Source organism: Barbatula barbatula (genome assembly GCF_947034865.1).
Source record: "Barbatula barbatula genome assembly, chromosome: 9".
NCBI lineage: Eukaryota > Metazoa > Chordata > Actinopteri > Cypriniformes > Nemacheilidae > Barbatula > Barbatula barbatula.
In genome coordinates, this window is record NC_136772.1 from 5,121,318 (window position 1) to 5,148,761 (window position 27,444).

Below are 27,444 nucleotides of genomic sequence, written 5' to 3' on the forward strand. Positions count from 1 at the left end.
AGTACATTTTTTTCATTAGATTTTAATAAATGTGCATAGAGTTTTAGGCCCTCTGTTGTGCAGTATTTGTTGAAAGCACCGTGTATAAATGGCGTTTATTCGGCATACACACAAAGAGGGTCGTACACACACCGGCAGCTCCACATTTTTACTCTTAAATGCCTGCACCAGTTCAAGGAGAATATCTCAATGATCATGCATTAACCTCCATGAGTCCTGCTCAACGTCTCATGAAAGCGTTCTGGAACAGCACACAGGAGATGAAAGCCAAAAACGAGAAAAGAGAGAGATCAGGATGTGACTTTCTCAGACACAGTTCTGTCTCCCTCTTTCTTCTTTTACCCGTTTTGTTTCTTTTCTGGGCTAGGCGCAGTCTGTGTGCGATCCAAGAGGAAAAAAGAAAATTACTTTTGTTGGTGCTTGCACTCATTTCCATCTTTCGTGCGGAGGCTTCCAGACCCCGGGTCACTTCCAATTGTGTGTCTAATTGATTACTTCCCATGCAATTACGTTTGTGTCATACTCGATTTTTCACTGTTTGAGGCGCAGGGGAGCGATCCTCCTTCTGAAGGACAACAGTTGCACTGCAGCAAATCTGGATTGTGGCTATATTATTAATCTGTTGGCGCAGCTGTATTGCAGTAATAACCAGCGACATAAACCGCAAACGCAAGGTTATGGAGGTAGAAAAGACAGCGTCGTTGACGGAATGTATTTTCGTTGACAAAAATAGCATTCGTTTATTAAAGGTGAAATGATTTCTGTACCACTAGCTTGTCACCTAACCCAATTGAAAGAATAATTCAGTGTTTGGTTACCTGAACACATCGTCCTGTCTGATATTGGTCGGTTGCCCCGTCTCAAACTCACGCTAGGCTGCGCTTTCAAAAAACGTAATTTTACTAGTGCCATTATGTTTACACATAATCATTGAACGCCTGGCAATATAATATAAAATAACTATTGGGAAAGGATTGTATTAATGTAACAAATGTCTCAAAAAGCCACAAATGTTAACGCAACAACACAAACAAGTGATAAAAAAGATTTGCCATTTTTATAACTGGTCCTACTTACATATTCTTTGTGCTTTTTATTTCCTAATTTTGCTGACTCTTTTCAAGCTCATTAATTAAAGCTTTTGGGAATTATATAAGCTGTGAGAAGAGAATGAAATAAAATATTAATGTTCATCCGCAGAAGGGCATTCAAAATTTTAATCATTAAAGAAAATTGACCTTCCTGCCCTCAAAAAGGACAGAAAAAGCACATTATGATGGTAATAAAACCAGGATACACGAAGATAACTAACTATACATTAAAATGTAAAATACGTAATGTGTAAGATAGAATTGATACAATTTATAGATGCATATTAGGCCTAATATACAGTATATCATACATAATACTGTCTATCAATGTATGATTACATTTATAATCATGATATTTGATGATGAAACATGATATAATACTACAGTCAATTTTCACTTACAGAAAAACCACACGAATTTGGCATGTTTTTCACACTGTGATCACATGTGAATCCAGTGGTTTTGGAACACTTTCAAGGGAATCCCATGTAAATTGGTGAAACAACAAATACTGTTGCATACAGGCTCTTACGGGATACTTTTTTTTCCATTGGATTTTGCACGGGACACTCACAATAGTGTTCCAAAACCACTCGTTTTACATGGAACGTCATGTGTTTTTTTTGCCCATATGGAATTCAGGGGACTTTTCTGTAAGGATGTAAATGATTCAAAAGAGTAACATGCAAAATGGTGCTTTGATTTTTAGTGTTTCGGCGCAAAAATTATACCTGTATTTTCTTTGTTTTTTAGACCAACTGTAGTAGATGTTCTGTTCCTTTCGACACACGTATTTGAATATAGAGAACAAATGCAGAATGTACTTTTCTTCTCTATGGAGATGAAAGGATGACAGAACAAAAAACAAAGCCCCCAGAAATGGAGTAGAAAAATTTAAGAATCCTTTCTTCAGGGCTTCAGTATTTAAAGCCTGTGAAGAAAGAAAAAGCGGTAATTACACAGAGATCAAATAGAGAGCACAGGGCTAGTGCTAATACCCACTCGCCCAACCCAGTCACTGGAGAAACCGTGCCTATTAATAATGAATCTCGTGTCATCATTAAGGATCTTAATGATTAAAACATCTCCTGACTTCAAACGCCACGTTGCACAATCCTGAAATAAAGAAAAATAATAATGCACACATAAAGAGATAAGAGAAAAACTATGATGCTGTAAATGTTACCTAAACATATCTATATCTGCACAGCATCTGCGCATAATTCTTGCTGAGAATTAAAGAGATGTCATTTACAAAGTTTTGCACATTCTCCTTCCTTATCTGTTTGTTCATTAAAAATGCAATGTATAGTTTAATTATGATAGAAAGCAACCGCATTCAGATATAAAGAACAATTGAGCCAATTGGAAAAGTTACAATGTGGATATTGTTTTTATGACCAACTTGCACCTTCATGCAGGATTTGACACGACATAAAACCTTACAACATCTGCTTGTACAACAGCCGATGTTCAAGTGAGCAAAAATGTTGTCCACTGGGTGGCTGCACAAATTGTACTACTACTGTAGTTACAAGCAGAAGTTGACAAAGATTATGGGAACTACAAGTTAAAATCATGGAAAAAGTACAGGTTCACTAGTACAGGTTTTCCTGTATTGACCTTTTTTACTGAAACACGATTGGTGCGGGATATATCACTATGGTTTATCATTTTGGTTAAACCAAGACTGTAGTTTCTATTTTTAAGGCTATCCACAAGTTCCCGGAGGGCGCTACTGTAAATGAACGCACATCTGGTGAAGCGGCGGAAGTAGTGTATTGCACCGTGAATAACTTATTCTTTGTATTGTAGTACTGTTGGTTTCATGTGGTAATTGATTAAAATATAATTTCGTAACTGATGAGCAACACCTGCTGTTTGTGGCTGCACATACAACAAGGTGAAGCTTATTTCACGTTGTAAAAAGACAAACTTCAAAATGTGGACCTCTTCTCTCGAGCAAATAGAAAACGAACATAAAACATCACATAGACTGGATGAGCTCTTAAAATGAGTTCAAATAGATTCAAGTAATCATCAACACACTGTATGGTCTTCAATAAAAACACAAGCCCGTGTAACGCTTGCAGTTCACTTTTAAATACAAAAATATATATGATTTACCACATCTTTAAATAGCACACAATCGACATCAATAAAGAAATTTAAAACCCTCCATCATTTAAAAATTGCTCATTGGTTTACTGTCACAACAACCGAATCAGTAAAGTTGCTAAATATACGCCGTCAAGCATTAAAATCATCGTCCCATTACTCTATAATTTGTTTGTTTACATTGAACCGGATGTTTCCCCCATCTTTCGTGCATGGGGCGCAGGAAAATTGTAATTTATGAATATGTAAATACATTCATACAGTAGTAAGTATAGTATTTTGAGGAGATGACAACATTACCTGTTTAAGCACGTTTGTGCTGCTCAGCACAGAGTTCAGATAGCAGCGTGCATCGGTGTTAAGTGAGCTTTGACATCCACATGTTGTTGCTTCCTCCATTTGTCTCCATTACCTGCAAACCGCTGCTAATGGAGTTAAAAGTCTCTAGAGTGTTGTTAGCACCTGACTTTACAATTTGATTCGAACCTTTGTGAAATCAGTCATTATGTTTGGCAGACTCACACACAAATACACGCACACACACACACGGAGAGAGAGCTGGTCTGTGATCCTGAGCTGTGGTTTATGTGGATGATTATGTAAGTGTCTGTGTGTTTTGTGAGTGTTTGGATACAAGCGAATGCATGCAATTGAGAGATGCAGTATGAGAAAAAACACAGATAAAAAAGTAGAACGGCTCTAGATGTTGAATAATTCAGTACAGGCTGCACACAAGGTTGGAGGGCCAGGCGTAGTGCAGGAACTCCAAGCAAAGACAAGCTGCATACATACGCCTCACCTTTTCTCTCTCTCACATACCATGTGGACGAACAGCATTCATAATGCTGCAAACTTGCTCGCCTGTCCACTCCAAGATGTTTCGGCTCTCCACCCTCTCAAATATCAGACTCGGACCTCATTAAAAGTTAATGTAATGCGTGCAAAGAATTTTTATGTCAATTAATAATCAAAAAATTTTCTCCACATCTCCCAAGCCCCGGGGCTATATTTTGGAGCTGAAAATCAAGCACAAGACTGGAAGGCGTGCAGAACAGGAGAAGACATCAAAGTTGCACTTATCCCAGACACAGTTCAGACCTGGGCTGCGTTTCACGAAACCTTCTTAATGCTACGTCGTTCTTAAATGATACCTTAAGTTGTGACTTGTCGTTAATAGGTGTTTCCCGAAACCTTCTTAGTTAAGTATACCTTCTGTTAGCCGTACTTTCGTAAGGTTGGTCTGGACCGCTCTTAGCTATACCTTATCACTTTTGACTGTTCATTCTACATTTTCACATATAAAATTGTATATAATAATTTTATATAAAATGTGATTTATTAGTTTAAATTCACCATATAAAATACTCAAGGTTGTCAGCTTTTTTAATGATAACCTATTATCCCAAGGCACATCAGCTGGCAAACCATTTTGCAGGAAAGGCTTAGGAGTCTATAAGGGATGAATGTTATGGGGAGTTCAGTCAAACTATGGCAGCGAGACAGCGATGGCGCTATCCGTGGAGCGGTTGGTGTATGTGCACTATTTCATAAGAGGACATTTTAGTCCCCTGCCTACCATGTCAGAAGAGATGATTCTACAAACATTTCGCCTGCCACAGGAGCAAATTCTGCAGCTCTCACATATTGTTGGCCCAACTTCAACTTCAACTGCTGGGGGCTCTCCTCTTGCGGTCTTTTTTCCCCACCATAGGGGTTGTTGGTATGTCTCGCATGTTTGCGCTTCTATTGGGTAAGTCATCAAATCACACAAATGAGTGATTTACCCCAATAATGTGATATGGCTGGTGGGTAATCAAAACAGATTGTGGAGAACATTAACACACCATGGCAAATTATGAGATTATAAATGACCCATTCAAAAGCAAGCGAAGCCAACAGCCAGTTAATGTAGCTGGTTAACGCAGAAAAACCTATGACCGCGCGAGTGCGGGATCGCACACTTGCTAAATTATAAATACATACACACATATTTCTTTATTTATTCATACTATTTCCGTGAGCCCTGATGAATGCAATTTCTACTATTTCTAAAGCAATCTTTAAAATGAACATCATTTTCTCAATAGTTTACACTATGCGCGCAGTGAAGGTTAGTGAGAACAATCGATTCTCGAGTCATCGATATCAACCTATTCAGGACCATGGACAGCACCTGCTAACGTCGCACGTAATAAGGTTTACCTTAAGCAACATCTTAAGGTATAGTACGGGGAACACACGTAGAAAGGTATATCGGGAGTTAAGGTGTACCTTAGAGTCTTCGTAGTGCGCTAAGAGACAACGTTATCGGGAAACGCGGCCCTGATCAGTCTGATGATGATGTACGTACCAGTGGGTTAAGGGGAGTGTTTCTTTGGTGTTGTGCATGCTTTGGATGTTTGAGCAACAAAGTGTTGAGTTTGCTAGTGGTTTTGGCTGTGTGTGTGACATTGGCAGTGATTGTACAGTACACAGCCCTGGAGTGAACACAAAACCAAACACACATGCAAACACACATATATATATAATATTTTAGCATCTTTTGATTTGAATCCTTAACATATCGTTTAGCATCAAGTGTCATACTAGAGGAGCATCCTTTAACTTCCCCGTGAGTTCTTTGTAAAGCTACAAGTCTACGTGAAGATGTGCATCCAACCCCCACTATCCCCCTGTTCTTTATGTTGCTTGTTTTTAATTTAACATTGTTCATCAAGCACACAGCGGGAAACACTATTGAAACACTTACGAGTGTAAAGCCAATTATCTTTGCTCCTGTCAATCATAGACCTCTAATTTCCGCAATGTCAGGGGGGTGGGAAGAAGAAATGTAATAGGTTGATTGGTCAATTTGAGATATAACATTCATGCAATAGAGAAATGTTTACGCATTAAGATGTGAATTATGTGTCTATTAGAAGTACCACGTATAGTAGAGATCATGCAGAATATTCTGATGGATTATATGTGGCTGCATGGCATCATACATTACAGGGAGCATCGAAGAAGACTAATGGGATCGGAAATCACAGAGGATGAGAAAATGATTGGAAAACGCCCAGACATGGCTTCCTTTAAAAGGTCGTCTATCAATTCATCTTCATAATGTTTACAATATATTTGACCTTTTATAAGAGATGGAAGCTCTTGTTTTTGATAGGGATGTCGATTGTATTTTCAGAATCGACTGGTCATATAATCAATTGCTGGATGCTGGATTGGTTCACCTGACCCTGATCAGACATTCTTAGGGGACAAGCCCTGAGGCGTATTTTTAATTGAGCATGTTTAACTTTCTCTATGCTGATGTTTGTGTTTGTAAATGTAACGTCCCAGAATGTCTGGAATTCTTCATTTTGTGGTCATACTTTTAGCTAATTGATATGATAATGTGTGGATGTTCTGTATGCAGCTTCATAATAAGCGTGGTGTCATGGCGTTTAAATGCATTCACTGTGTTTGAATAGAAATTATGAACAGTGAGCGATGGATGAATGAGCAAAATGTGTATACAAAACAGGCATTGTGTAAAGAATACAATTTAATGCCCCTATTAAAAATATTCTTGATTTAAAATTAAACACTTTTTGTTGATGTAACTTTAAAAAAAATACATTTTTTAAATATGTATCCAGTTTATTGCCACTGGAATAAGCCCTGGATATCCACTGACCCTAGAACTGTCTCTGGGGAATATAAAGACATTTCAAGATGACTTTACCTGCCAAATGGCTACAGCACATGAAACAATTAAAGGGATACCTCACCCAAAAAGGAAAATCCTGTCATCATTTACTCTAAGTTGTTCCAAATCTGTATAAATGTCTTTGTTTTGATGAACACAGAGATAGATATTTGGAAGAATGCTTATAACCAGACAGATTTTGCCGCCCATTGACTACCAATGTAGGATAAATACATTGTTAGTCAACAGTGCCCCAGAATGGTTTGCTGTCTTACATTCTTCAAAATATCTTCTTTTGTGTTCAACAGAACAAAGACATTTATACAGATTTGGAACAACTCGAAGGTGAGTAAATGAGGACAGAATTTTCATCTTTAAGCGCCACTAAAATGTGAAGAGGTCATTTGCAAAAACAGAAAGTTGCAGTTGGGTTGTTTTGATTAAAGGTCCAGTGTGTAATTTATTTGGAGGATCTATTGACAGAAATTAAATGTCTTCAGAGACCTTACATAATGGAGCGTTATGTTTTTGTTACTTTAGAAAGAGCTCGATCTACATACACTTCATGTCCCCTTTCATAGAATTTACCATGTTGTTTCTACAGTAGCCCTAAACAGACAAACTGCTCTACAGGGAATATTTCGTATATATAATAACTCCTTCTTCAAAGAAGCAAAACCTTGATTACATCTTAGCACTAGATGCAGCTAATAATCTTAAACTGGACCTTTAAGTAATAATTAAGTAGATACAGCAGGTTTGGTAACTAACACAGTAAAACAAAACAAAAACATGATATCAATAAAATATATGATTTGTGAACATTCAGTTATCTGTTTTGGCAAATGAACTACTAATTTCCCTAAAAATGTAATATATTTTAATTCACTTGGAACATTATTATTTGTTTTTCTCGCACTTAAATGTGGTCAAATGTAGTGGATACAGGAGACATGACATAATGAAACAAGCCCTGTTACATGGCAAACACCAGACGAATTAAGAAAAGCTGAAAAAACAGCTGGTGTGCATCTAAAGTGGTGAATCCTGTGTATGTAGATGTTTCAGCAAACGGGCACAGCAAGGTCTTTCTGCAGCTCCCTCTGTCCCCTCCATGTCTTAATAATTAATGTATTTATTTTTTGCATAGAGGCACAAAGAAATAAGGCTTAGGGACTGTGTTTAATGCATTGGAGGGTAATAGGACATGAATAGACCATGCTGCAGTCCTGCCAAGCGTTTGGGCCACCCAGGTGGGGTCTGCCATGCGGATGAATGCATGCTGCTAAATATACCCCAAACTGCCTCCCGAGTAGGGATCTAAGCGTACATATGAAATCATTTTCCTAAACATACTTACATCACTTTGTAGCACTTTGCATGAACCCATGTTTTACGAACATATTCACTTAATCGGAAGTAAATAAGGAATAATAATATGTTGGGTTTTATTCTAATTTCAGTTAATGATTCTGATTTCATTGCAGGTCTACCTGTTAGATGCTTTTTTTAGTCATCTTGGAAATAAAGGATAGGGAATGTTTGTACAGTCATTCTTACAGTATTTATATAAGACATGTTTTGCCTAAAAACTGTGAGTCGTTATTTTTGCAATTTTAATTAGTGCCGCTCGTGGCTCAGAAATGACACACAACGGCTTAAACGTTAATTTTCAATGAACAATATACATCTGTGACTAGAAATTAAGAGGATAAATTCAAAGGCATTCTGCAGCTTTCTCTGCAGCTAAACAAGGGAATGGTGACATTTACCCAAGGTTAAGTGAGTTCACAGTGGGGTTATTTGTATTCAGGTCCTCGTGGGTCTTATTTCGGTATGCCGTTTTTTATTGTCTCTATGGAGTTTCCGAGACAAAGCTCAATGAGATAAACCAGGTTCTGCTCTAATATCTATAGCATCATTCAGAAGCCCCATGTGCTTCCCTACCTATTATACTGATTTTATTTTCAATCTTTTAAGCTTATTATTTATTATTTATTTTTATTTTTTATTTTATAATAAAATGTAGCATGCATTACTTTTAACCCATAACCCCTAAGGCTTCACTTTAGTCATAGTCAGGCATGCATAGCACTGCTCTATTATAACATCATTCATCACAACGTTGACCTGCCATTACTGCGTTCACATCTTCCCAGTGGACATATCTGGCCAAAACCACATGTGCTGTACATTATCATGGATGACGGTCTTTATCTGCAGACATAGCATTGCTGTATGTTGTTTCCTATAAGCTTTCTTTTTAGATATATATTCTCATAAATGTGTCACTGTATGAAGCGTTTCACTGCTCTAATTCAGCAAACAAGCCCACCTACAATACCTGACCCAGATATGGTAACATAAAGGTCATTACAGTTATTAGAACAAGAGAGAGAAGTCTTGCCCTCCTGTATTCCCTTTACTCTGTGCTGTTTACACCTTTCCTCCTCTTTTCTTTTTTTTCAAATAAATAAGCAGATGCTCTCTGCCCCGGATAATTCCTTAAGCCTTAAATCTTGGCCATTTTTCATAGACATTCAAAGAAAACAATTGCGTAGGGATAACTAAATGTAATCAGCCTTCTTTAAATACAATAACCGCTGTGAGGAAATCACTGCTGCTGTGTGGGGGCGAAGCAGATTGTAGGTAAATCCCCCCTAACAGTCTGAGACCCTCATCCCTCTAGCAGTTTATTTATTCTTGTCGCAGAGAACAATAATACATTAATAGCCGTCCAGACCTGAACCCTAACCCGGTAACCATGCACATAACTGAGACAGGATTTCAAATGCATTTTCACATTATTTAGCAGTAACGGTTTAATTTGACTGTATTGTGAACATCTGTCTTTTTACACTCGGGGTATTGCTACACACTTCTCTTCGCAGGGTTTAATACACTTTCAATTCTTTACTGGCCGTATATCAGGCCGTTTCAGTGACAATTTCCCTTATAACATTTGTCACTAAAATTGCCCTCCTGTGAACAGAAAGGGCATCCTATTTTCCGACCTAAATTTCTACTTTTTTATTTGTATTAACCTTGGTTGGATTTGAAAGGGATTTATTTCAATGCTTTTCCTGCCTGTTATTTATTACCTTTGTCATTGGTTTTCAAGAGTCATTATCGGGTCAGCTCTCTGTCCCTCAGCAGCCTGTCTGCACTCTTGAGCAAAAAAAGATTCATTGTGTGCTACAAGAGAGTCCTTGGTCCAGAAGAATTGCAAGGACCGAAACAGACACATGTAACGGGTAGAACACATGTTCTGCTGTCAGCGACAGTCATATTTGGACCATCAAGAGGCTCCCATGATGCTTTGCCAGCCGTAGCCACTCATGCTTGAATGTCAACAGTGTCTCGTTAAAAGTGCATTTGCTTGCAGCCAGCACGGAATGAACGCCTGCTGAACTACTCCTGCACAGGTCCGCGCCTTCCCCCGAACGCCTGCGGCATCAACTCCTCATAAATGCTTTTATGTAGTTAAATTAAAACCGTTGTTCTTTTCAGGTCAGTAGTTAAATACATAAAAGTGCAATCGAATTCAAATGGAGTCGGTCTGTGTTTTTTATTTTTTGTCACCCATGTTCCTCTAAATTTATGTGAGGAGCTCTTTCTCTCTCTGACCTTGGTTGAAGCGTTCATGAAAAACCTATCATCGAAGCTCATTATGATCGTGGCTAAAACTTTAGTGAACAATACATAGCTCTTTTAGTGCGATATAAGTATGATACGTTTATGAATAGGAAGCTTTAACATGTGCATAAACAGTCCGCACACATTTTCATTCGTTCTAAAGATCATTTGCAATCCATCGGGAATCAGAGTGAGGTAACCGAAAAATGCAAAGAAAGTTGTCTGATTTATATGAATGACCAATCTTCCTTCCCAATTTTTAGAAAAATACCCATCTAGTGATATACAGACATCCATAAAAATTCTTGACATACGTCTCTCTTAGGTCTTGTTCAGTCCCAGCGTGTTGTTTTAGTGCCCGCAATTTTGGCAACTATGCATGTAGCAAAAGTGAAGAAACTAAACAACATTCTGAAGACTTTTTCCATCTTTGTTTGTTTATTTACGGAAATATTCTGGAGACCCCTCACAACTTTTAGTTGAATTTTGAAAACCCTTGTTATCGTTGATACCCTCATGCACTGGGAACAAGAGCAATAACGCTCACTAAAACTACAAGTGAAACACTTCATACATAAGCCCTAATGTTTTGGTTTATGGGTAATTTTTGTTCCATTCATCTATAAGAAAAATCACTCTGTGTTCCGTCTCATTGTTTGTTCAACTTTACTCGCCATATTTTTTTACCCAGACAGCATCTCCTTGGTAACACGGCTCTAGAGGCCGATCTGTGCGGTGCAGAGCCTCACTTTGATGGATAGCGCAGAAGATCACCTATTTGTACAGTGGCGGCAGGGGAAGTTGGCACAGTCTGGTGTATCATTCCTCATAAGCACTGCCAGCCTAGGTCCCACTGTGCCACACGAAGTGCCAGACTGCTACCGGTGACTGGCGTGAGGCTGCCCTGATGTTGCCACTGTTTGACGAATAGATGGCAATATTTTGGATATACCTGATCTTTTATTTTTTGAGGCTGAAGTGTTACAGTAGGTTAAGATGCTTGAGGAGTGTGCTGTATAGATTCTAGTTCTAAGTTGAGCTGCAGGTCTTGTGTTTTAAGTTTGCATAACATACTGAATATCTCTGGTGTCAATATTATGTAATATGCTGTTCCATTTAGCTAACTAGCTCAATATAGCCTCTATTGTCTGAATGTCCATTGTCCATATATCAAGAACAGCGATATCACACATCCTTGTGTTCTCATTCAAACGTGTGTGTGTGTGACAGAGCGAAAAACACAGGCTGTGTTCCAAATCCTAGTGAGCGGCCTATATAGGTAGCACTGCATTTACACTTTGTAGAATGTGATCCCATAGTGCCTGCTTGGTGAAGGAAGCTTACAGAATAGCATGTTTAGCGACATTACTCGAAAGTCTTTTTCACTCCATTTGAGACAAAACTGAACCTGTGGCTTTTATGGACCCAAGAAGAAGTCAAACAGTCATCTGAATGAGTCCCGATGTGAGGCCAGCTGTCACAACTGTGTAGGGAGATGCTGAACCGAGTGCCAGTTCTGGCATCTAGAAATGGTGTGTGTGTTTTCTCCTATCCCTCCAGCTGTGTGTCCTTTGATACAGTAGTAACTTGATGCCAATCTGTGCCAGGTGTAATATTAAGATGCAGATTTTAATGTAAAATAGACAATACACAATGTAAAATTGCCTTATTTCTTTTCTAGGTTTAGCACCAATATATGCATTTTTAAATGTCTTTTTTTTTGCTTTATGTTTGGTAAATATTTAACACATGCAAAAATAAACCAATGAAATGGAAAAAAATGGAAATCTATAAAGTGACATCTACAGTCAATGTTTAATCTAAATAAGTAAATAAGCAATATGCTTTCATTCATTCATGTTCACTCATAAAATATAAAATATGCTATAATATTCGACTTGCAACAAGAGGGACATACATCAAACTGGTCTGTTACATTCAACAGTAGTGATTTTATGTAAAGATAATGTAAAACTGACCTTTTAATATTAAACGTGTTATGCTTTGTTTTTCTGTGAGAAATTATTTTTAGACCACAATATCATAAATGATTAATGATACAAGTGGCACCAATCTTCAGGTGTGGACAGCTGATTTAGATGATGACTATGTTTTGCATATGTATGTAAAAACACATTTGGAAAATGTCACGGTATGAATAGATTAATGTGCTTTGATCTGCTTCTGTATGATCGAGTTTATAAATTAAAATAGGTACTGACTGACCATATGTTTTTATTCTTGTTCTTTTCTGATTAACAACCTTCAGTAGCACTAAAGAAAAACTGAGAGCAAGCGGCGTTCTTCAATGGGCTGGGCCGCTAGAAGACCCCATGCAGATTTAAGTGCCATTGTATTTATTTGTTTATCTAATTCCTGCCTCTAGGAGAGCGCCAGACATTTAAGTTCATCCCTCCCGGCATGCCAGACGGAAGCGGCGGTAAAATTAATTTATCCGTTGAGCGACAGGTTTCGCAATGCCCTGTAGAGAGAAAGGAAATACACAATAACAACATCTCCAATCGTCCGTGGCGTACAGTTTAATCAAGCTTTTGTTAGGCTATTATCAGTTTCAGATGGCCCGTGGTTATGAATATGTCTCATCTGTTCTAGTGCCACGCAGTTAATCGCATACAGCTGCTAAAGAGAAATCCAGTACTGTAAATAATGCAAATCTGCCATAAGCTCGCCGCTGTTTTGTCCACGCGAGTGAGGATTACTCCAGACGCCGGTTGCTGGGAAATATTAAGATCATAATGTTCATCATCGCCCAGTGTACCCAGACAGGGCATCTTACTTGTGAAAGCCTTGGGAGGGGAGACCCAGATTGATTCCGATGATCCGTGTAAGACGTTATAATGCACATTGGGGCAAGGGATTGAGAAGCATCTCCCTGCAGATCAAATGTGAAATAACAAACCTGTTAGTGCTGCTGTCCAGAATGCCAGAGATCCAAATCTGAGACTGATCTGACATTGTCAGGGAATGTAAGTGTTTTGTTTTCTCTGTTCATGTCTGCTGAGGGAAGTCATTTCTCAATGGGCCAAAATGGAAGAAGGAAAATAAATCGAAGAGGATAGCAAGACAAAAACAAATTAAGGTTATTAATAATAGCAATAAGAGTTATATTTGTCCTGCCTCTTTGTAAAAACATCAGTCATATTCGACTACCGATTCCGGATATTTGGGGGTCAATGGGGGATGTTGCTGACTAACCTAATCTTAAAAAGAAGTAGGGCATCAGTGACGGTGAAGGGGCAAAATGAGTCTTGTTGTGCAGACCTCAAAATATTTTGATTGTCTATGCTCTTCAGAGAGCTCACCTTGAGGTCTTAAAGGGATAGTTCACCCAAAAATGAAAATGTTGTCATCATTTAATCACCCTCGAGTTGTTTTAAACCTGTATACATTTCTTTGTTCTGCCAAACACAAAGGAATATATTTGGAAGAATGTCAGTGACCAGACATTTCATCCCCCATTTACTGACATAGTAGGGGAGTCAATACTATGGTAGTCAATGGGGGCCGAGATCTGTTGGGTTACTAACAATTTTCCAAATATCTTCTTTTGTGTTCAGCAGAACAAGGACATTTTTATAGGTTTAGAATAGTTGAGTAAAAAATTGACACACATTTTTGTGTGAACTATCCCTTCAACAATAATGCAAAGCATTGATAAGGTCACCTTTACTCGAATGACATGTTTGATGTACATCACTGACGTTTTATTCCTTTGTTTTCCGACAGAAATTCTGAATGGAGGGGTGTATGTGGACCAGAACAAGTTTCTGTGTCATGCTGATACCATCCACTGGCAGGACATAGTGAAGAATGCCCGGACTGATCACCTGGTTGTGCCGTCCAATAGCAGCAGCTATTGTGAGAATTGCCCTAATTTGATCATTTGAATGATTTTGGTGCATTTATTTGCAATATAGGAAAAAGAATTGATGAAAATTTCGTTTGCGAGTCATTTCAAAATGATGTTTTTAAAATAATAGAAAAATATTAAAGTTACAGGGAGATTATTCAACAAGTACATGGATGAAAGCATATTTTTGATGAATATCTGAAATGACAACACATGGATAATCATGTGAAGCCAATATGATTAAAGTGTGAACTATGGATGAAATTGTGCAACGTTTCAATCGGATGCAGTCTCATTTCACTGTGTCTCGGTATTTGATAAGAGCAACATTACCATTAAAGTCAAATAATATTTCATACATGTTATCCCGGTTCTATCTGAAGACAGATAAAGAAACAAACAATTTTGTCATTGCAACAGAAGAAGACAACCGATAGAAATAATGGGTTTGCATTCACACCACTGATCTGATCTATCAATCCTGGATCCATTTTCTCTGACTGTCAAGGATGTTTTAATCATCTCTTGTTGTTTTGAGGGAGGAGGTGTCTTCATTGATTTGATTTAGTTATTTAGTGAGGTTATTTACATTGGCTCTTTTAAAACCTCTTGGAGTAACAGATGCTCTTTAAAATGCAGTCCTGCCCTTCCTACCAGTGTTTATCAATTACTTTTCCCAATATATTTAACCTTCAGATTAGGCTTGAGGCAGCTGCGCAGAAGGTAAAGCATAGAATAATCTTGATGGCTAGTGTAAACATTATGACCTTGAGCCCTCTTTCAAGGTGATTGTCACATTTTCTCACTGATTTTGATTGATGTAAACTCAGTATTTGATGTCTTCAATAGTTTACTCTTGTGTTGCTTCAGTTTTATCAACTTGAACTTGTTTCCCTAAGTGAACAGCAGACCTGTTTGGTGACCAAAATTGGTGACGAAGGGGGGGGGGGGGTAGTCAAAAGTGGCTGGCCTGTGTAGTTGAAGTGAGTAAGCCACAAGTATAATTACTCTTAAGTGAAGTGGAACAGAGACAGGGGACAACACTCCATCAGTCAGACATCCTCACACTGCAATTACCCGACAGTCAATTAAGCTTGGGTGGCTGAAAAAACGGAAACAGCCCAGTGTAGCAAAGCCATACGGAGCGTCTCCTCTGGAGCAGGAAAGACGCATGCAGAGCTCTCGGGAGGTCAGTGAAGATATTGCTCTGTCAGTCAGGGGCTCTTTCCCAAAACGCCTGAACAGGTTTAGAACAAATGAGCGAGCTCTGTCTGAAAACAGAATCAGAGGCATTTAATTCAGATTTCAGCGTTAAACAGTGTGAACAAACTTCTACGCGTGCCATGTTCATTTTGTTTAATAAATATTTTGAGTTTTATTATGTTGTATGCTCAACACGATTGTAGTTCTGTAGACTGTCCCTAAAAATCAGCATAGAAAATGTGAAAAGATCTACAGATTAGATCAAGCTTAGTATGAATGACTACAAGAACAATATGATAGTATGATAGAATTACATGATACATTAAGCAACGAAACTCTTTATTATACCTTCACTGTAAAAAAAGTGCTCAAAAAGTCATATTATCACCTTTTTTTAACACGTTACTTATAACAAATGTTACTAATTTCAACTTTGTTGAAATAGTAAAAATAAAAAAATCTTTTTAAAGTTGAAAAATGAAATTTTCTGGCTTCTGGGGCTCTGTAAATATTCTGTAAAATAATATTTAATACAAAATTTCTGTAATTTGAAGGTTTTTGACCACATTTCAAAAGTAGACCGTTAAAACAAATCCCATAAAAAAAAGATTTTCGTTGGCAGCTGGGTTGCCGGTAAATTGTTTAATCAGAAAAATATATATTTTCTTTAGTTTTTCTTGTATATTTGCATACTGTAATTTGACATGTTTAAAAAATAAATTAAATCTGTAAAAAATCTGTAAAATTCTATAAAATTACAGTTTTTTGGACATTAGAAAAATCTGTAAAAATATATTACATTTTTTTAAGTTGTATATTTCGGTGTTGTCAGTGTTGAAACCCTTTTTATGATCCGATAGATTTTTGAGAAATCAAATTAGATATTTCCATACACAGGATAATGAAGTATGGTTTATATGTTTTGTTTCTTTCTGGTTGCAGGTCAGAGATGTCACAGAGCATGTAATGGACGGTGTTGGGGACCAAAGGAGAACCAATGTCAAAGCTGTGAGTGTTAATAGTGACTATATACGGTACAGTATGTACCTAGCCCCTTTTTTTGCTACCATTAATAGGAACATCCTGCACTTGTCCTAAAATCACAGTGGAATCTTCATTGCACAATAGCTTTATTTTACAGTTAAAGATGATTTCATTTTCTCTATGGTATCAAGTTGAAGACCTTTGAACCTACGAAACCCATTTATTCATGAATCACATACATTTCATTCCATTCTCTGAGAGCTCTCCAGCTTTCTCTGCCGTCCCGATGATGGCACCATCCGGCAGGCCGTGGCACGTCTCTGCCCTCCCCGTGGAGGATAATTGCGGATCACAATCGCAGCCTGACTCTCCCTTTACTCTCACCTGACCAGCTGCACTTAAAACTATCGAGATTAATTACTTCAGCTTCCTCAATAGTCGCACATAGCTGGATGTTTCAGCCTCCCTTCCAGAGTTCCTCTCGGCAAGCTTGATCACAACACATTGTATCTCTGATTTCCCTCGACGTGTTCTCATCACCCGCCCAAGCGCAAAGTCGGACCGCTCAAAAACATGTCATTACCGCCGCCTCGAAAAATGCAGTCGAAACACTCATCTCATATTGCTTTTTTGTGCAAGAAAAAATGGAAAGCATGATTTTTGTGAAATTGGAAACTAAACGCTGTATAATTTGCATGATGTTGCATTGTTAGCAAGAGGAGATGGATGCTAATTGGGTGGTAACATGGAAACCGTCTATCATTCACAAAGTTATACACAACACCTGCCCTTTCATGTTTTAATTAACTTTTTCGGCTAATTTGTTTTGATAATGCTTTCAATTAACAAGAAGTGTGTCGTACTTTCAGCACAGTTGAACACATTTTACTACATCGTGCCCGCATGTTCTGTTGAAGTCTCAGAGAGACGTATAAAAACGTCTCGGTTACGTCTGTAACCTCCGTTCCCTGATGGAGGGAACGAGACGTTGTGAGAGACTGACTGACTGGGGACTCTACAATAGCGCACTAGTCTCACCTGGTGAGGGGAGAAGGCGCTTTCGCAGGCGTTCGCACAAACCAGGAGTCCGTCCTACACGCCGGGGGCGTTGAGGACATGGGCTGCAACCGGTTCCACGTGAAGATTGTAAAACCTTGCGAAGGTACTGGGCGTAGCCCAACCCGCAGCACTGCAGCTCTCTGCCAGAGAGGCGCCTTGTGCCAGTGCCCACGAGGAGGCCACACTCCGAGTGGAGTGGGCCCTCACTGCAAGCGGGCACGGGCGATCTTGGGAATGGTATGCCACCGTGATGGCATCCACAATCCAGTGCGCCAATCTCTGTTTGGAGACAGCCCCCCCGGGTGCTGTCCTCCGTAACAGACAAAGAGCTGCTCGGAGCTTCTTAGGCTCCGTGTGCGGTCCAGATAGAGGCGCAGCGCGCGTACTGGACACAACACACTAGAGGTTGGGTCTTCCTCCCCTGAGGGGAGCGCCTGCAGGTTCACCACCTGGTCCCGGAAGGGAGTGGTGGGAACCTTGGGCACGTAACCGGGGCGGGGTCTCAAGACAACGTGAGAATCGCCGGGCCCGAACTCTAGGCACCCTTGGGACACGGAAAATGCCTGTAGGTCCCCCACCCTCTTGATGGAGGCGAGCGCCGTCAGGAGTGCAGCTTTCATCGACAGATGAGGGAAATGGCAACTCCGAGGGGCTCAAACGGGGCCGTCCAGGGAACCCGACTCTGTAGCCAGTGCTGAAGCGGCCGCATGTGCATCAACCCGAGAGGGATTACCCCCGTCGAGGACGCCATGTGCCCCAGGAGCCTCTGAAAGTTCTTCGGCGGCGTCGAGGGATTCTGACTGATCAACCTCAGACAGCGCAGCACGGACTGTGCACGCTCGTTGGTGAGACGTGCTGACATACGGACAGAGTCTAGTTCCATACCGAGGTAAGAGGTGCTCTGCGCGGGGGAGAGCTTGCTCTTCGGCCGGTGTCGGGGTAGAATAGGAACGGCCGGTGTTGGGGGAGAATAGAGACGTGAAAGTACGCGTCCTTCAGGTCGATTGCCACGAACCAATCCTGGTGACGTACCGAACCCAGGATGCGCCTCTGCGTCAGCATTCTGAACGGCAGCTTGTGCATGTGCTTGTTCAGGCGACGCAGATCCAAAATGGGCCGCAGCCCCCCGCCCTTTTTGGGCACGATGAAGTACGGGCTGTAAAACCCGGATCGGTGGCTGACAGTGCGGTCATCTCGCACAGGGGGGACCCCCGGGAGGCTGACGGCTCTTTAAGTTTACCTGCTTCAGGCGGCCTGACGCAACGAGATTGCGGTCGGCGGCCCGATCCGTCCAAGACACCGTCTGGACGAGAGTGCTGTGGAGGAAAACCCAGGGGAAATATCTCTCTTTGTGAGTATGTGGGTGCCGGGCCCTGAAAAGGGCCCGGACTTGATGGAGACGCGGCAGGCAGCGTCCTTCCCCGATCCAGCGTTGGAAAGGCCGGGATCGGACCCAATGAAACTTCCCCCAGGTTCGTCCCGTCAGGGCCGCTTAGCAGAGCTCTTGGCGGACTGCTGACGGGGGACAGATGCCTTCTTCCGCGGGGCTCGACGTCTCTGGTGGGTCGTCCTATGGGAGGGTCCTGGAACCGGAGGTGCCACCGCGGAAGGGCGGGGCTGCTGGGAAGCAGACTGCGGCCGAGTACGTGACGACCTGATGGTGGCCACCTCACGGCGCGGCAGGATCTGTTTGATCGCCTCGGTCTGCTTCTGAACCGCGGAGAACTGCTGCGCTATGTCCTCCACGGAATCACCAAACAGCCCGGCTTGCGAGATGGGCGCGTCCAGAAGGCGGGCATTCTGGGCGTCGCTCATCTGCGCAAGATTAAGCCACAGATGCCATTCCTGGACCACCATTGTGGACATCGATCGACCCAGGGCGCACGCCGTGGCCTTCGTCGCCCGTAGCGCGAGGTCTGTGGCAGTGCGCAACTCACTCATGCGAGTTGGGTCGGGCTTCCCGCCGTCCAAATCCTTCAGGACTTTCGCCTGAAAGACCTGGAGGACCGCCATAGCATGGAGAGCAGAAGCGGCTTGTCCAGCAGCACTGTACGCCCTCGACACGAGTGTCGAAGAGAGCTTACATGCTCTGGACGGGAGTCTAGGTCGACCCCTCCAAGTGGCAGCTGTGTGCGGGCACAAGTGGCCCGCGACTGCACACTCCACCCGGGGAACGTCAACGTAGCCTCTAGCCGCTCCTCCATCCAGGGAAGCCACAGCCGCCGAACCCTCCTGCCTAATACGCGCTGAAAAGGACGCATTCCAGGACTTGGAGAGCTCTTCATGCACCTCCGGGAAGAATGGCACCGTGGCGGGGCGCAGTTTTTGGCCACGCCCCGATCCCTGAAACCATGAATCCAGCCGCGAGCGTTTCGGGGAGGGTGGAGCCACACACTGCAACCCAATGCACGCGGCTGCCGAGAGAGCATAGCCGACATCTCAGCGTCAGACTGCCTGACGACAGGAGATCAGAGGAGTCTTCCGCATCAGATGCCAGCAGGCAGCTGTCTGATGCAGCGACAGAAATGGAGTCATCATCCCTATATGAAGTCTTTCCACTATGAGACGGCCGTCTGCCGCTCGTAGGGGCCGAACCAGGTGAGCGTGCAGGGGTATGGATGGTCCGCGAGCATGCAGCTGACGGAGCGACATCCATAGGAGTCCCCGAATCACCCCCGCCGCTCGCCAAAGCGATCAAGCACGCCGAAACAGCGGCTGAAGATGCCTGGGAAGCAGACGGGGTGGTGGCAGCGCTCGAAAAGAACGTAGCCAACCGTGACCGCAACACCCTGATTGCCATGTCCGCAGACACGGGACATGCCGAATCAGTGAAACCTGCCTCAGCATGCTTGAGCCCCAAGCAAGTGACGCAGGTATCATGGCCGTCAGACGCTCGAAAAGCGTCTGTCGCATCCGAGGACACAGCTACGAGACATGCTCGTAGCCGGAGGGACTTACCTCTTAAGTTCTGTAGCCTTCTGCAGAAACGCCCAGGGGAAGTCCACCGAAAGGAGAAGTCCGCTGCTCCGCGTCGTAAATCCAGCAGGTTAAAATCAGTCCCGAAATCGAGTATCGCGTGTAGCATGTAGCAACACACAGGTTCCGAAGAACAAAGGATAAGTGAATGACCGCCGCCATCTTCCTTTATACCCGTATGTACGGGGCGGAGACTGGCGTGCGCGTGCCATTCGCCAAGCCCATTGGCGTTTTATAATTAATTATCTCGGAGAAGGTAGGTTCTCAAGATCAAACCCCAGTCAGTCAGTCTCTCACAACGTCGAGAGACCGACTGAAGGGGAACAATATTTATCTCTTTTCACTTCAAATTTACTTCATGTTCCTCGTCTATTGAATCTGTATTGCTCTGTTTTGCCACAAAGAAGGCAAATGTGCGACTGCTATCCATTTTATTAACGTTGCAAATAAAATAGCAAAACAGATGCAGTTTGAACCTACTAAAGTGATGTCTGGCCACCTAGACTATATTTTTGTATACATGACAGTATCATCACATACTGTAGATGTGCAGAGCGGAGCAATTTCACTGCCATTTCTATTATAGCATTTACCGAATTGGCGGAAAAATGTCATGTACCTCAACCTTGTGCAGAGTGATATTGCCATTTATTCATTTAATGAACCATCATTTCTAAAGACTCCTCTATACAGTAAAATGGTTTGGCTGGTCATGTGGAGTCTTTTCCCCGCTCAGACACACTATAATTTATCATAATGTGCTTCCGATGTCCTCTCTCTTCTGTAAATGTATCTGTAATTTCACTCTCTACATCTGTGTGCCAACACACTCAATTTAATCCATCTTCAAGAATTCCGAGCGAAATCGGTTATTCAAATGGCGAAACCATGCTTTGCTGCTCTCTCTCTCTCTCTCTCTCTCTCTCTAGATGAACATTTTACACCATCAAAGGCAAATTCACCCAAACAGATATTCCAGTTACAATCTGGTGTCAAATCTTTGATAGTGTTATTATGCCTATAGTTCTATATGGCTGTAAGGTTTGGGGTCCACAGTGTCTGACAGATAACTCCAAATGGGAAAAACACCCCATAGAATCCCTGCATGCTGAATTCTGTAGAAACATCTTAAGAGTTCAGTGAAGAACACCAAATAATGCATGCGGGGCTGAATTAGGCAGATTCCCCCTGATAATACTCATCCAAAAACATTCTCTCAAATTCTGGACACACCTTAACTCAAGTCCTCCTAACACACTTCAATATACAGCACTTAAAACCTAAGAGCTGAGACCTAAAGCCATTCCCATTGAACCCTTAAAAGAAAATAATATGCAGAATATGTCTACACTGTTGGAGATGTACAGAGACGGATGCTGACCAAATACTGTGATCACAGTCTGGCCATAGAGAAAGGCAAACAGACAAACATGGCTTCCAAAAGAAGAAAGAGTCTGTGCACAGCGTAACACTGGTGAGGTCGAGACAGAGACACACTTTCTTATTGTGATCAATTTAAAGATGTTAGAGAAACACTTCCACTAAATGTCAAAGCTCATGCCAGAGTTTGATAGGTGTTCAGAAACAGAGCGAATGCAGATGTAACTGGGGAGAAGAGACACACATCAGCTGCTGCTACATTCATCCATCAGCTGCACACCCTCAGAAACAAACTTTTGCTTTAATCTGTTCAATGCACATATGCACATATACACTGTTTACTTTTACATTTTCATGTTTCTGCCTGAAATCTTCATTTGATATTGATATTTTAATTTGTTTACTTACATATGCTTTATTTTATATTTAATTCTATATTGATGCCTTACTCAGCATCTTTTTTTCCATTTACATTTGACTCTAATGTTTGTGCTTACTGTATGTCTTTTGTTATATGTTCAATACTTTGGTAATATTGTAAGAACACGAAATCATGCCAATAAAGTACCTTAAAATTGAAGTTTGACAGCCTTTCAAGCCTTTAAGCCACAAATCATGCTACATTAGTCTGTTTTATATTATATAATCTGGAGTGACAAATTCAGTTTATTTGATTGGGTAAAGATCTTCATAGTGCAACAAGTGTCATGAACATTTTCCATTTCCTAAAAATTTAAAGTCTCTCTCTCTCTCTCTCTCTCTCTCTCTCTCCTCTCCATCTCATCTCATCTCATCTCATCTCATCTCATCTCATCTCATCTCATCTCATCTCTATCTCTATCTCTCTCTCGTGGATCTCGTTTATTCTGATCTCATTTAGATAGTCATAAGGAAGTATCTGCACCCTCTGCACAAAGACACTACACTACATTTCACTGCGCAGCACCAGATAAATCATATCGTTTTTCTCCTCTCATCTCACCCTCCTCACCTCTGTTTTTTTACCATAGAGTGTGACAGCGATTACATCCAAAGCTCCCTCCAGTCTCCTAGCTCGTGTACTCATAATTGCCCAAATGATAAGGATGGAGAAATGGAGTAACTGTGAAATAAATTCAAGTTTAATCGTACATTAATGAAGCTATTTCACAAAGTTGAGGACATGAAACATTCTTGCCGGATTTTTGCTTTTCTATCCCTGTCATTTTAGCAAAGTTAAATCTTCATTTTCAATTTCAATGTGGTCTATTCAAATATCGATTTTCTTCAAACATAATTACATTCGCCATTAGTTTGTAAATGGCTAAGCGGGGATTATATCTAAATAATAGTTGCGGTTCTTGACCTAAAATGTGTCTGAGCTATAAAACACCACTGTTAAGCCACTAATGAAATTCTTGAAGGATAATTATTTAGTTTGATAGCATTCCGTGTTGTATATAGAGATACAGTATTTTTTAAAAGCCTCTTTTATGGCAAATGAAAACATGTCATTGCTCCTCAGAGCAGGTCTTTAGTTCAGTAAAATGTATTTTTATTTGTTAAATAGGCAATTTGGTCTGTGTGCAGTAATGGCTTTGCTCTGCTGTAAATGCCAGCGGTAGAGTGGTATTATAAAGGAAGGTCAGCTTGTTTAAGTTGCTTTCAATCTATGCACACAAAATACTTTCATACTGGTCCCTCATATAATAATGTACTGAAAATGTGAACTCTTTAAAAACAAATGATCTGTCAAGGGCAGAGATGGTAGAGTAATGGCAAAACTTGAATTATATTTTAGAGTTTTAAGTATCTTCAGGTCTACAGTTTAAAGCGTCTTTTTGCTGAACAAGTTCATTAAGATCGACACATTCATAGCTGAAAAATAACACATCCGGTTAAATGTAATTCTGCAGTCCCCTTGAGTACTAAGTTTGTGACCTCTAAAGCACTGCGAGAATGATGTTCATCAAGACCGTGCACTTGCAATCCTGCGGCCAAGCATTTGCATCTGGAGTTGCTTACTTTCGTATCTCTGGTCTTATTTTAGAAAACCTTCCCAGACTCATTTAGCCAGTACACTGGAGATACATTCTGCATACCATATGGTGGAAATTACTGTAAATATCTGTTGTGTTCATTACTGCGAACATCGAAGCAGTTTTTTGCAGCTGAGAGACCGCATGTCTCCACATGTTCTCCCTGGCCAGGGCTTTGTTTACTCACAGTATGGCAAGAAAATTACATTAGTTATACTGTTTGTTTTGCTTAGTCTGTTTTTTTCCTTCAAAATGGGTAATGCATCTTACACTAATAGTCTCTCTCTTGCTCTCTTTCAGTGACGAAGACAGTGTGTGCTGAGCAGTGTGATGGCCGCTGTTTCGGGCCCTACGTCAGCGACTGCTGTTATCGCGAGTGTGCCGGAGGCTGTTCGGGCCCAAAGGACACCGATTGCTTCGTATGTCTGCATTACTCCTTCTACACACCTCTTAAAGGGATAGTCAACCAAAACATGAAAATTGAGTCATCATGTACTCACACTCGAGTTGTTTCAAACCTGTGAGTAAATGTTTTTGTTCTATTAAACACAACATAAGACACTTTGAAGATTGCGTGAAACCGAAGAGTTCTGCGGCACTACTGACCACCATAGCAGTTTCAATGTCAATGGTGACCCAGACCTGTTTGGTTATAAACATTGTTCAGAATCTCTTATTTTGTGTTCAGCAGAACAATGAAAATTAAACAACCTGAAGGTGAGTAAATGATGAGAAAATTTTCATCTTTGGCTGAACTTTCCCGTTTACTTAACTGTAGTCGTACCAGTGGTTCTAGTTGACAATCCATATTTTTGGCCTGTGTCGATCAATCATGGATAATATGACTCCAGCTGGAAATAGAAGGAAAAAATCCTCCTGTTCACCGATCACATCGCAGAGTTTGTCTGTCATCTTTTTCGGTTGGTAACTTTTAACAGCCGAATGTATTTGCAATTTTGCAAAAATTCTTGTCAACCATATACCGTATACAATTTTTCACCGAAGGTTTTTAGGTCAGTGTTTGTGCCACATGTAAGCAGCGTTAATCTGTCATTGGAGATTTGCCAATTTGCTTTCATTTGTCACTTTCCAGCTAGCTGTCAGACTGGTAATGTTGCACAGCGTGCAGTGAGTCATGTATGTAAGGTATTTTTCTGGACGACTCGTCGGCTAGCAAAAATGAGTAGTCATGCAAGTCCTAATTTACAGACACAGATAGGGGAATTAACTAAAATGTAATCGTCTCTGTTTATGCTATTTGCGCAAAAATTTGCCAAATTTGCCAAGAAAAAAAAATTCTGTGAGTTTTTTTGTGTAGATGGTGTAGGCTTCACAGTAGAGGTCTTCTCGGGTCCAAAGATCTTTACCCGACCCGAAATGACCCGAATCACTTTTACCCGAACCCGACATGCCAATTTTTTATTTTTTTAAAGCCCCGAACCCGAGACAGACCCGATAACGTTAGACCCGTGTCCGACCCGACCCATCGTATATTTTTTTTCAAACCCGACTACACCTAAATGTAAACGTTATTAATGGAAATGAAATTGATATGGCAATGGAAACGTTTATCCTCTTGTTTTGCTCTGGCAAATTGCGCAAACTCAGGCTAAATAGCCTACGCAAAACAGTATAAAGACACAGCTTAATCCAGTTTCCTGATTAATCCCCTGCACAGATCTGTTTTTTTCGCAAGAGGAGAGTTGGTAACTACACGCACACACACAAGCGACGCGCTTTTATTGTACAGGATAGTTCGGGTCTTCCTCGGGTCAATTCAGCAAAAAACATTTTTACTTTATATTTCCCGAGAACCGAAGAACCTAATAATATACCCGACCCGTGTCCGAAGCTCCCGTGAGTCTTTTAGACCCGAACCCGCTCGGGTCTCGGGCCGGACCTCGGGTTTTCGGATCTAAGTGGACCCGTCAAGACTTCTACTTCACAGCACAGATATCTTCTGGTTAAACTATATTGTAATGTTGGTTTCATGGGAAGCACTTGCCTGGCCTTAAGTTTACTTGTGGTCTGTTTTTGTTAATAACATTGGTTATAAAATAACAATTGTAACCCTCTACTTCTGTTGTTTGTGAACAGAAGTTGGAACAAAACTACTGAGTGAATGAGCCCTTGAATGCTCAGTACGTTTAAATATGGAACACCTTTTTACCCCAAACATAGTCAAAAGCCTGTCGATTTCCTTATCAGCCATCATAAACCTGAGTTTAGTGAGTCTAGAACTCATTCAGTAATAGCAGCAGACATATTCCAGTTCTTCTTTACCTTATCTGCAGTTTTTGTCCGGCACGTCTGTAAAGAGATCCATGTTGCCCACAGATGACTCGCTTTTGACCAAAAAAAACCTGTAGGACACGTTCTTTGCACCAGAGATACCATTAAAATCTCATTTCCTCCCACAATGCCTTGCCGTGAATTAGAACGGGGCCACACCTACGTGGCTCTTTTGTTAGGGGCTGCCTGGGCACATCCCAACCGTCTCTGACTACTCTTCTCTCCTCATGCACTCGGAAAAGCGATTTATCACACTTTTCCGTTTTATAATTAGTTATCCTCAGCTGTAATCATTGATATTGTACTTCTCAATTGTTCTCTTTTAATTGAAAATGCACTTTCACGGCCTGCATTGGGATTTGGATCAATGCCTTTCTATTTTTTTTTACATCTCAGCAACTTCAAGGCAGAAAACGCATGTTTCTGAAGTCAGATCTATTCAGCTTTCTTATTACTTTATGCAGGGCTCATTGTTATTTATTAGAAGCATTATTGCATCGTTGGTATTATGTAGTATTGGTTGACATCTAGGAGCACAAGCAAATTTCATTATTAAGTGCGTACAGTATGTTGTCAGTAATGTTGTTTGCTTGTTCCAGGCCTGCACAAACTTCAACGACAGTGGCCAATGTGTAACGCAATGCCCACAGCCCTTCGTCTACAGCCCCACCACATTCCAGCTGGAGCACAACCCTCGGGCGAAATACACCTACGGAGCATTCTGTGTCAAAAAGTGCCCACGTAAGCAAATGCAAACATGATGCTCATAAAAGATTCTAGCCGTAGACACATAAATGGCTACCAGGTGGCAGGTCGAGGTGCACAGGGAGGCGTGTAAGCATGTTTAAGATTAAATGTAAACGAGGCGTATCGGCTGCACCTGAGACTCTCTGACATGGTGCGGTCCACACGTAAAGCCCCAGGAATGGTCATATCTGCTGAATCTCATTCCTGTTCCTGACCTCTGTTTTTCCCCATTAGCACCCAGTCTACCTCGTTCCTCTTTTCTTGGCAGTGATCCGAAGAGCGCAGAAATTGAAAGCAAAAAATGAAAGTGAAAAGGAAGGAAGGAATAGTAAGAATTAATAAATGAACGAGAGAAGAATGGAAGAGAAAAAGAAAGGAAGAGTA

At 41.1% G+C, this 27,444-nt stretch overlaps 1 protein-coding gene across 2 annotated transcripts in view; it reads left to right on the forward strand.

The window, feature by feature from the left end:
• The window catches only part of erbb4b (erb-b2 receptor tyrosine kinase 4b), a gene marked incomplete at both ends in the record, with an annotated part of 235,030 nt that overhangs the window by 143,146 nt on the left and 64,440 nt on the right, over window positions 1-27,444 (forward strand). For both annotated transcript variants that reach the window (XM_079465171.1, XM_079465170.1), the window contains 4 exons: window positions 14,278-14,409; window positions 16,547-16,612; window positions 24,322-24,440; window positions 26,913-27,054. In XM_079465171.1, the coding sequence (XP_079321297.1) occupies window positions 14,278-14,409; window positions 16,547-16,612; window positions 24,322-24,440; window positions 26,913-27,054 (459 nt within the window). The remainder of the gene's footprint in view (window positions 1-14,277; window positions 14,410-16,546; window positions 16,613-24,321; window positions 24,441-26,912; window positions 27,055-27,444) is intronic.